An 11198-nucleotide genomic window follows, 5' to 3' on the forward strand; every position below is an offset into this window, starting at 1 on the left:
TTTACTTATGCGTTTTTTTTACTGTTTCTCACTTGAACAACACTTAATGGTCATTGCCCAAATTAGCTTAACTTTCATGTTTATTTCGGTTGAGCCCCCATAATTGTGGGCTCGAACTTCAGGAGCGTAACGTAACGTACGACACGAGTCGCGTAATACAAAAACGTTAGACTAATGGCTAAGACTATTTTTTTGCTTAATACTTTAGAATAGATTAGTCTATACGAGAGAGAAGAATCCGTGCAGAATACCCTGCTATGATTGTAACGGTTTATGTAAGGCAATGTTTATTGAAATACAATTTAAGCGAGAAAGGTGTACAATTACGTGTTAGTCTAGCAGCGATAGAAAAGATTAATTGTCTAGTCAGCCAAGAAGAGGCGATTTAACGTAATTAACTTATGAATAAATATTATACCAATCAGAAGATTAATTATCAGAGTTCTACTGGAGTATGACGCTAACTGCACACGAGGATCCCAATTTTAAACCACGAAGGGAAAATAACAAGAATTTATTCTGTACAGATGAATAGATGTCTTGATGAATAGAATATTGTGGCGACCAGATACATGAGGCATACTATAAAGTAGTTCGAACCAAATATATATAAAGGGTCTCTGTCGATCGTCCTACTCCTTTGACCATCGCTTGAGGAAACCCAAAACTATTCTGGCTTCAATGAATTTAGATTTATGATTAAGAATGACACCTAGATTATTAACTTGATTTCTCGTACTGTTAACACGCTCGAGCGGTAAGTTACAAAGGGTGTAAGAAACTATTTAAGGAGAAAGTCTAGTTCTATAGAAAGTCATTACCTTGCATTTTAACCAGTTTAAATTAAACAGATTGACTTGACAACAACACTGAAAGACATCAATAACGGCATGTAAAATGATGCCATATCTTTATAAGCAAGGCATAACTTCACATCAGCAGCAAAGTGAGACAGTATAGAGAGAAGGTCATTGAGTGAAGAGTAGTGGACCAAGATGACTACTTTGGGGAACACAGGAAGTGACCTGAATACAATTAGAAATCGAATTTCTGAAAGGAACCTTTTGGCTTCTGTAACGCAAATACTCTGAGCCCCAGTTCAGAAGATTGACTGGGACGCCGAGACGGCTTAATTTCTGAAGCAGTAAGGAGTGATTAACATAGTTGAAGGCCTCACTAAAATCAGTATAGATGACGTCAGTCTGCATTCTTTTCTTAAAACTATCAAGTACTAACAAAGTAAAATCAAGAAGGTTAGTGGCTGGCGATCTACCCTTCATGAACCCATGCTGGGATGGTGAAGTAACAGAGCTACATAAATGTTGCAGTTGTTATGATTCCCTCAAAAGATTTAGGGATGGCCGATATTTTGGAAATAGTTTTCAACGTAACATGAGAACTTAGTTGGGACAAATAAGTGTAATTGGTTAGTGTTGACGTGATTTGGCCTGTAATCAGTCCATGAATAAATAGGAATAAGTATTCCGCGCAGATTCAAATCTGTCTTGATAAATTGAATTTTGTGTGGAACTGACATATATAAAAAAACTTAAGTATAGTACGCACAGGAGATAAAAGGAGATGTGAACAGATTGTCGAATTCGGTAGATTATCAATTAAGCCCTTGTGGGCATTCCACCAGTAAGTGACCTAGCGTTAGAGACTTGACGTCGTTGGGGTTCTCGCTAAAAGCTCTCAAGGGCTAGGAGTTTAGGACGACTTCCACCTCGACTAGAGATTTCTGGACGTCTTCTGTCGTTACCAGGAGGCTATCTATCGTCCGAAGGCGTAAGGGCTTTGCAGACTTGTTGTTACTGTCTGGGTTATTTAACAACGTTTAGTTTTTATGTCTTTAAGGAAGTATCTTACTGAGTCTTGCTGTATATTCCTTATACCTTCCCCCGATTTCCAACAGATCGTTTAAAAGTCATCCTTGGGGCTATAGTTCAAATTTTTGTATTGTCTTAGTGTGGCCTTCAGTTTTTGGAGGCATAGCCTTGATTGACTTATTTCCTTTTTTGCATTTTATTCGAATAAGTAGCTAGGTAGGATTGATGTAAGGACTTATGAGCACACTATTGAAATTATTGGTGCGCAAGTTCTTTTGGTGGGTGGTTGATAGTTGATACCTTCAGGTTTTAACTTCTGACTGAAAGATCGTGGAATTTTTTCCTGTCCACTCCCTCGATGGCATCGCACATCAATATAAGGTTAGCTTTTCTTTTGTCGGCCCATAGAGTAGGCTTACGATCAATACCGGTGTTGTCATATATGCTGATGATACAAGCATATATATACCTTTCACTGTTGTGATTTTCAGACGGATACGCCATCAAAGCTAATAGGTTGCCTCCTGATGAATTGAGATTTTGATCTGCTGGTTATTAGTTCAGGATACTTGGAAGATGCCACTGTGAATGTACTTCTCACTGAGGAGAACTGCAAGGCGATGGTGCTGGGCTTCGGGTTGGCTGGTGTAGATGTGTTGTCGGGCGTATTATCATCAATGACGAGGACATCTAACAGCTCGTCGATTACCTGATTACCTGGTACCTCCTGTCCGAAGAATCGAAGGAGGGCTTAAGACCCCCAGGCTTTGCAAGGATTCTATCCACTAGACCACCCAGTAAATCCTTTGTCAGATTATATTTAAGCTTAGGCTGCTATAAGGTTAGTGCCTGAGCTACTACCTGCAGTTAGACTGATTGTACTTGGCTAAACGCTCGGTGTTGGTCGATTAGTTTCAGACAAGTTGAGTGTACTCGACCGTGTACTACAAGTGGACACCGAAATTACTTTAGTCTCCTGGCTGGAGTAGCAATTCTCCGAGAACCTCTCCCGAAAGGTACGAAGATAGAGTTTTGGAGGCAATCATTGTCAATTCATGAAAACCAGCTTTTCTCGAACAGAGCGAAGATGATGGGTCCGATGGACTGGTACTCTGGAAGTCGACCGTGGCATAGCCCCACAGCAATGACAAGGGACTTTCACGACTTTATAGATTTTACCGAAGAGGGATATATTGATATATATATTGTTCGTTTCCAGAATGAAGTGCAAAAATAAGTCAGATTGTTGAGAGGGTAAGAAACACCAACAAGCGTCTGGAAGCAGAGGAGATACAGCACTGATTAAAGGAAGTTGGAATACAATTTATTCTTAGATTACAGCTTGTGCACGAGAGCAGTTCGTACAAAAGATGGCTATAAATAAATCTGAAAGGCATTTTGATCGAGGTTCAAGTTTTTTCGATCAGCTTCAAATTATTTTCAAAGTCCCTGAGATCTATGACTTTTCGGCTTTATGCTCATTATCAAAGCTATTATTAAAGAATGAATTAAGTTTCAACGATTTTTGGTGCTTGAGGAAAACGATCGACTTTCAACTCATTTAATCTAACTCACATTAATTTTCTCACGATCGGAGAGTGAATGGAAAAGAAATATCTAAAATTTGTAGAAAAAAAAACTTGGCATTAGAAAAGAGGGGTATACCTATTTTTACGATTTATTGTACAATCACTGCTTCTGTATGAGGGTCAAAGCTTATGGCTTGTGCATGTGTGTATGTGTATTTGTATATTTAAAAGGAAGTTCGACTGTTTGTTGCACCAGCTCAGCACTGACAAGAAGCTTTTTCATATTCGGGTTACTGTTACTGTTTCTGCTACTGTTACTTTTTCTTTTTATTAATAAATTATTTAAATATTTATATGCGCATAGCATGTTAGATCGAGATGTTGGGTGGTATGAAGCAGTCGCTACTAATGAACACGGTGAGGCAAGACAACGAGTACGACTTGAAATCGCCGAGTACCCACGATTTACAAAAAGACCTGATGAAACGTTTATAATGGCTCGAAAAAATGGACGTATTGAAGCTAGAATAACTGGAATTCCAATTCCAGAAGTTCGTTGGTATAAAGATTGGAAACTTTTAGCTGATTCTTCCCGTATAAAGGTATATATAAACATACTCAAGATAGTTAAATAAAATTTGGTTCATTCTTTATAACGAACATTATTTAAAATATTTTGATTTAGATGCACTCCTTTGACCCCGATGTATATATACTATCAATACATGACTCAATAATCAAAGATGGCGGATTATACTCAGTTAGCGCAAGAAATATAGCTGGGTCTATTAGTACCTCTGTGACTGTGCATATAGAAGACAATGAAGACCAGTATATTTATAAGACCTATGGAAGGCATCCATATGTTCGATCAAAGCAATTACGATATGAAGACAAATATGATATTGGCGATGAGCTCGGCCGTGGAACTCAAGGAATAACTTATCATGCCGTTGAACGCGCGACAGGGAATAATTATGCAGCGAAAATAATGCATGGAAAGCCAGAACTGCGACCATTCATGTTCAATGAACTCGAAATGATGAACATGTTTAATCATAAGAATTTGATACGTCCTTATGATGCGTATGAAAATGATCGATCTGTCACACTAATAATGGAACTAGCTGCTGGAGGGGAACTGGTTAAGGATAATTTACTTAAGCGGAATTATTATACAGAGCGAGTTATTGCTAACTACATACGCCAAGCTCTATGGGGCCTGGAGCATATGCATGATTTGGGAGTTGCTCACATGGGCTTGACGGTAAAAATGCTTTAAAATAAATAAAACATGATTTATACTAATGTTTTTATATTTATTTCAGATTAAAGATTTGTTAATTTCAGTTGTTGGCAGTGATTTTATAAAAGTTTCAGATTTTGGTTTATCACGAAAAATAAATAAACACAATTTATCTACATTGGATTATGGAATGCCGGAATTTGTTTCTCCGGAAGTTGTTAATAAAGAAGGCGTAAGCTTCTCACACGATATGTGGTCAGTTGGTTTGATCACTTATATACTGCTTAGTGGCAGAAATCCGTTTCAAGGAGTTGACGATAGAGAAACATTAACAAATATTCGCGAAGGTCGCTGGGATTTTAAAGATAATATATGGACACATATTTCTGAAGATGGTCGCGACTTTATAACCCGGCTACTTGTTTACAGTCCCGAAGAACGTATGGATGTTAAAACAGCATTAAAGCACCCTTGGTTCTTTATGCTGGATAGTCAAGACTCCCTTGAAGATTTCGAAATTGGAACTGACCGGTTGAAAAATTACTATGGTCACTTTAGAGACTGGTATGCAAATGCTTCTTGTAAAAATTACTTCCGTAGACGTCGACTAAGTGGCTGCTTCCAACATCCTTCTAAAATGGTATACCCTTCTGGTCATTCATATACACCTGAACATACCCCCGAGCCTTTACCGGAACAAAGAAATAGAGGCAAACGTGATGAGCCTGTGTCTAAATTTTTGCATCCCGATTATGAGTTGGGCCTTATACAATCCGAAAGCCAGTGAGTAACATTATAAATAAAAACATTGGAATAATTACCCACGGAAATTTTTTTTTTTTTTAGCTATCAATATGGTCCTGATACTTATTTGTTACAATTAAGAGATGTGAGTTTCCCAGTAAGATTACGGGAATACATGAAGGTAGCCCACAGACGATCACCATCATTTGCGTTAAACGATTCAGTTGATTGGTCGGTAAGTACAAGAATTTCAACGGATTCGATTAGATAAAATTTAAAAATATGCACATATCCACGTTCCTTTTATATGAACGCGCAATATTTGTATCAAGGGGGTGTATGTACTGAAGCGCTAGTTTGAAATTGGTGAGAATCCACGCGCTCGTTTGTAATGATAAATTTAAAAAAAAAAAGTTCCCTTGGCAGGGTTCGAACTCAAAAAAAAGATACCAGAAGAAACCAAAGAAACCAGAAAGAAAAAAAATAGCGCTGATCATGCATGACCTATCCCACATTTGTATTCACATACGAATGCATGCGAAAGTACACAACATGCATTCATATGTGAATACAAATTTGGGATAGGTCGTGCATGATCAGCGCCAGAAAGCTAACAAAATTTATTTCTTTGCCAGCCAAAGCCAAGGTTACACATATACATATACATATTTTGATGTACTTATGCATGCATAATTCACACATACAAACATAGGTGCTAGCATGCCATTGGCTCATTGAGTAATAAATTTCATATCTTGTGATGCTTAGAATATATTTCTATCTTTATTACGTACATTAAAGTAATATATTAATAGGGTCTTTTATAATAATGTTTGTATTTAATAATGTATTACTTTATTGTACGCAACGGTCGCATACAAAAAGCCCTAGCATGTGACGTCACATGCGCAACAGAATGTTGCAATCTTCTCAAATTCATATACTTCCCTTGGCTTGGAAAACACATACATGCATATTTTTTGCCAATGTGTGTGAGATGAGACACACATGCCATAAACTATTTGGCGCGTCGAGGCATTGATACCCTTATTTATAGAAATGGTATAGAATGTTTAAAGAAAACAATTATTATTGATTGTACTAATAGTTGCACACTAAATTCGAAATTATATTTTTCTCAGACATTAGATAAAAATGTTTATATGAGAAGGTTAGTGGTATTTGGGTACAGAACTAATGAATAGTTAAAATACCCTATTTTGAGAAAGGGTGCCTTGCTGATCGAAAAATGAAAAATTATAAAATCTGCCGGGCTGCTTGCAAGTTGAAAGCGAGTGGAGAAGAAGAAGACATAACTTTGCGAATTATAGGCATAGCCATTGAGCATTGAGTAATAAAGAGACAGATTACTCAATGAGGCATAGCAGTGCTTAGAAACCACAACAATGAGTTAGAAGAGTGTAGAAGCGTAGATCATAGGCTGTAGCTTCAAACCAAAAAGGGATAGCAGGGACAGAATTTGGGGTGTGCTTTTTTCATTGTCGAGTCGTTTGTTTTGATTATGGTTGTTGTTGGTTCATATGGGAAATGTTCTGAAGTTGTCTTTGATTTTTGGGCAACGGCAGAAGTAGCTATAGACAGCCGGGTGTCGTGTTTGCAATTTTTCATTGAGTAATACTCAATTGAGTTTGCAACCTTGCTATCGCTCGTGAACTGTTTCGAAAAAGAGCTTTTGATCCAAAAGCCTCCTCTCTCTCTTTATTACTCAATGGGCTGTAGCTTCAAACCAAAAAGGGATAGCAGGGACAGAATTTGGGGTGTGCTTTTTTCATTGTCGAGTCGTTTGTTTTGATTATGGTTGTTGTTGGTTCATATGGGAAATGTTCTGAAGTTGTATTTGATTTTTGGGCAACGGCAGAAGTGGCTGTAGACAGCCTGGTGTTGTGCTTGCAATTTTTCATTGAGTAATACTCAATTGAGTTTGCAACCTTGCTATCGCTCGTGAACTGTTTCGAAAAAGAGCTTTTGATCCAAAAGCCTCCTCTCTCTCTTTATTACTCAATGGGCTGTAGCTTCAAACCAAAAAGGGATAGCAGGGACAGAATTTGGGGTGTGCTTTTTTCATTGTCGAGTCGTTTGTTTTGATTATGGTTGTTGTTGGTTCATATGGGAAATTTTCTGAAGTTGTATTTGATTTTTGGGCAACGGCAGAAGTGGCTGTAGACAGCCTGGTGTTGTGCTTGCAATTTGTCAATGAGTTATACTCAATTGTGTTTGCAACCTCGCTATCGCGCACGAAGTGTTTCGAAAAAGAGCTTTTGATCCAAAAGCCTCCTCTCTCTCTTTATTACTCAATGGGCTGTAGCTGCAAACCAAAAAGGGATAGCAGGGACAGAATTTGGGGTGTGCTTTTTTCATTGTCGAGTCGTTTGTTTTGATTATGGTTGTTGTTGGTTCATATGGGAAATTTTCTGAAGTTGTATTTGATTTTTGGGCAACGGCAGAAGTGGCTGTAGACAGCCTGGTGTTGTGCTTGCAATTTGTCAATGAGTTATACTCAATTGTATTTGCAACCTCGCTATCGCGCACGAAGTGTTTCGAAAAAGAGCTTTTGATCCAAAAGCCTCCTCTGTCTCTTTATTACTCAATGACTCAATGGGATACCCTGAACCCTCTTCTACCTAAACCAAATGCAGCTCGTGCCACGAGCTCGTTTGCTATAGCAGGAATAAAAATTATTTAAATAAGAAATTATTTCCCTCAATAAGAATCGGTTCCGTTACAGACCGCACAAATTGCAACCGCCTCTACTCGACATCCACACCAACAATTCATTTTTCATGAAAAAAAAAACTTTTTAAAATAGCAACACATACAAACAGTGCAGAGTACAAAACAATCGCACTTGCAATGCTACCTATAAAATTCAATAAAGACGCGCATAAATGTGTGTGTGTACATTTATACACAAATTCTTAAAAATTGCGCTAGCTGCGGCAAACAGGTTTCAATATAAGTACACATTATCTTTAATAAACTCTGTGTTTCCTAACCGATCTTGATGAAAGTTCAACAGTAGATCTTATTGTAGTATAGAATATTCCTATATTTTCAAAATTTCAATTGCCTTTAAATTTGATGCAAATTGGTGGGTAGTTCCAATTGGTTTATTTATTTGACTCAAATCGTTAGCTATAAAATGAATGATATATTTATATATACAAATAAACCATTTAAGAAGCTAAACTACTAATTTGGTGACTCTAGCTCCTATAATTTACGAGATTTTTTAAAAAAATAGGATTTCGATATCGATGTTTATCGATTGCTTAGAAACTGGGGAAGTTATCGATTATTGGAAATAAATTTGTAGCGCGCGGGCACTGGGTTCTTATAGGTTCTGAGAACCTATATACTTTATGGGGTCAATTACAAATACATTATAGGCCCTTAGCCCGTTTTCAATAGGTTCAGAGTATACAAAAATAACTTTTTGTAAAAATTGTAATGGTGGAGCGCTTTTGGTGCTCGCTCAGCTAGAATACGTTCTTAAGGTCGTATGTAATTGTCGCGTAAAAAAAAAAATTCAATTCACAATACAATTCGTAAAGTAAAGTTGAACCTTCGATACAAATTTTAAATTAGTTGCGAAGCTCTTAAATTTCACATAAATCATTTTCATTAAAAATTTGAACATCGAATAGCCTAAGTAGACGTTCTTCTGAAGATATACCATCTTCGCAAAAAGTCTCCCAGTAAGCGTCATGAGTGGGGCTAACGACCTAGGTAAGGTCTAAAAGAGAAACAATAAATATATAAACTAATTTCTTAAGTAGGGAAAGTTTTACGTGGAATTTCTACAAATAGTTGAAAAAATAAAGCTGTTTGGATCATATTTTAAAAAGTAAAGGTTCTGAATAAAAAATAAGACCAACTATAATCAAACGCACTGAAATACTTGTATAAGAATACAATAAAATCAGATGTTTCGTTAATGACAATCGGAATAGACTAACTAACATAGTCCAAACTTCAGATACTAACGAATAATCTGGTAAATTCAAGTACTAAAAACACCGGTAACGTTTGATCCGTCACTCCTGATACAATCTACGGAGGACGAAACACCATAGGTCGCACACAAAAAAACAGAAAACAAGTAAGAGGCTCTAGTCGGGAGCTCCCGACTAGGGAATACCCTGAACCCTCTTTTACCAACAAAAAGCAGCTCGCGCTACGCGCTCGTTTGATTTAGTAGTAATAAAGAAAAATTAAAATAAAAAAAAGAATGGTTCCCTTGGCAGGGTTCGAGCTCGCAACTAACCGCACCACTTGCCGCTTCCTCTACTCAAGGGCCACACCAATAATTGAGCTTTTATGAGAAAAAACTGATGATAGAATTCAAGGCAAACACATGAATACAGAAATTCTTGGAATTTGTGCAGCAGCTATGCTGTTAACACGTGCTCACATAACTTTTGTGTTTCTTAACCGATCTTAATGAAATTTTCGACAGTACATCTTATTGTAGAATAGAATATAGAATATTTGTGTATTCTCAAAAATTCAATTGCATATAAATTGTGGCTTGAATTGATGGGCAATACAAGTTGAATAATTACCTTGATTTATAGATTTGAGTTGGTAGCGGGGAGGTGGCGTTTGTTTTAAAATGAAAGATACTTGATATATATATACTATTCTAGAAGCTACATGTCAAGTTTGGTGACTCTCGCTCTTATTATTTACGATAATTGCTCAAAAAACAGGATTTCGGTATCGATTACTTGGAAACGGGGCAAGTTATCGAATATCGGAAACAAACTCGATCTGCGCGGGCAATAGGAGCTACAGCTAAAATTTCAAGTCTTTTGCCCTTATCGGTTCTGAGATCCTTGCGTTCATACATACGGACGGACGGACGGACAGACGGACAGACAGACGGACTTGGGTAGATCGACTCGGCTGATGATGCTGATCAAGAATGTATATACTTTATGGGGTCGGAGATGCTTCCTTCTGCCTGTTACATATATTTGCACAAATACATATACCCTTTTTACCCATTTTCCATGGGTTCGGGGTAAAAAAAACAACTAAGAGGTTCTACTTGGGAGCTCCCGACTAGGGGATACCCTGAACCCTCTTCTTCCAACACCAAATGCAGCTCGCGCTACGCGCTCGTTTGCTTTAGTAGATAATAAAGAACAAGTAAGAGGTTCTAGTCGGGAGCTCCCGACTAGGGGATACCCTTAAACATTTTATTCTTACATACACAAAATGCAGCTCGCGCTAGTAATAAATAGTAATAGCTAGTAACAAATACATTATACCCTTTTTACCCATTTTGAATGGGTTCATACCTATAGCAAAAGAATCGAAACCTTTATTTTAAATTACAGTCCAAAGAAGATGTTCATTACAGAGCATGGGTCAGAATACAAAAATTTCATAATTATTGTCACATGCAACTATTTAAAAATAAAAATATTACGTCTATGCACACTTTCGCTATACGTAAGAAACTGTTTAACGAAGTGAGAAAACCTTAAACAAATCCATACGTTCTTGCATATCAGTTGATAAAACTGATTGGGCTTCAATATTTTGTTTATTGCCACAATATAACACGATCCATTGTCCAAATTGTCCATATGAATTAGTTCTTAGCCAAACCTAAACTTATATAAATATTTTAATAGCATAGATAAAGAAGAACCGCTTTATAATATATAAGAGAATTAATATAAAAAAGGCTAATGCAATCTAAATTTATATTAGAAAAAAAATACAGGAGATCTATCTCTATATATAAAACTGTTTGTCCTGACTGAATGACTGAATGACTGACTGACTGATTGGTGATCAACGCACAGCCCAAACCGTAAC

At 37.1% G+C, this 11198-nt stretch overlaps 1 protein-coding gene across 4 annotated transcripts in view; it reads left to right on the forward strand.

Moving 5' to 3' along the window:
* Positions 1-11198, forward strand: part of Obsc (Obscurin) — a 242466-nt gene that overhangs the window by 227472 nt on the left and 3796 nt on the right. For all 4 annotated transcript variants that reach the window (XM_064698377.1, XM_064698378.1, XM_064698380.1 and 1 more), the window contains 4 exons: positions 3723-3960; positions 4044-4625; positions 4687-5387; positions 5451-5583. In XM_064698377.1, the coding sequence (XP_064554447.1) occupies positions 3723-3960; positions 4044-4625; positions 4687-5387; positions 5451-5583 (1654 nt within the window). The remainder of the gene's footprint in view (positions 1-3722; positions 3961-4043; positions 4626-4686; positions 5388-5450; positions 5584-11198) is intronic.

The sequence above is a fragment of the Drosophila montana genome, unplaced genomic scaffold, assembly GCF_035044405.1.
Source record: "Drosophila montana isolate Dmon_TW-CO22-7 unplaced genomic scaffold, ASM3504440v1 contig_599_1, whole genome shotgun sequence".
NCBI lineage: Eukaryota > Metazoa > Arthropoda > Insecta > Diptera > Drosophilidae > Drosophila > Drosophila montana.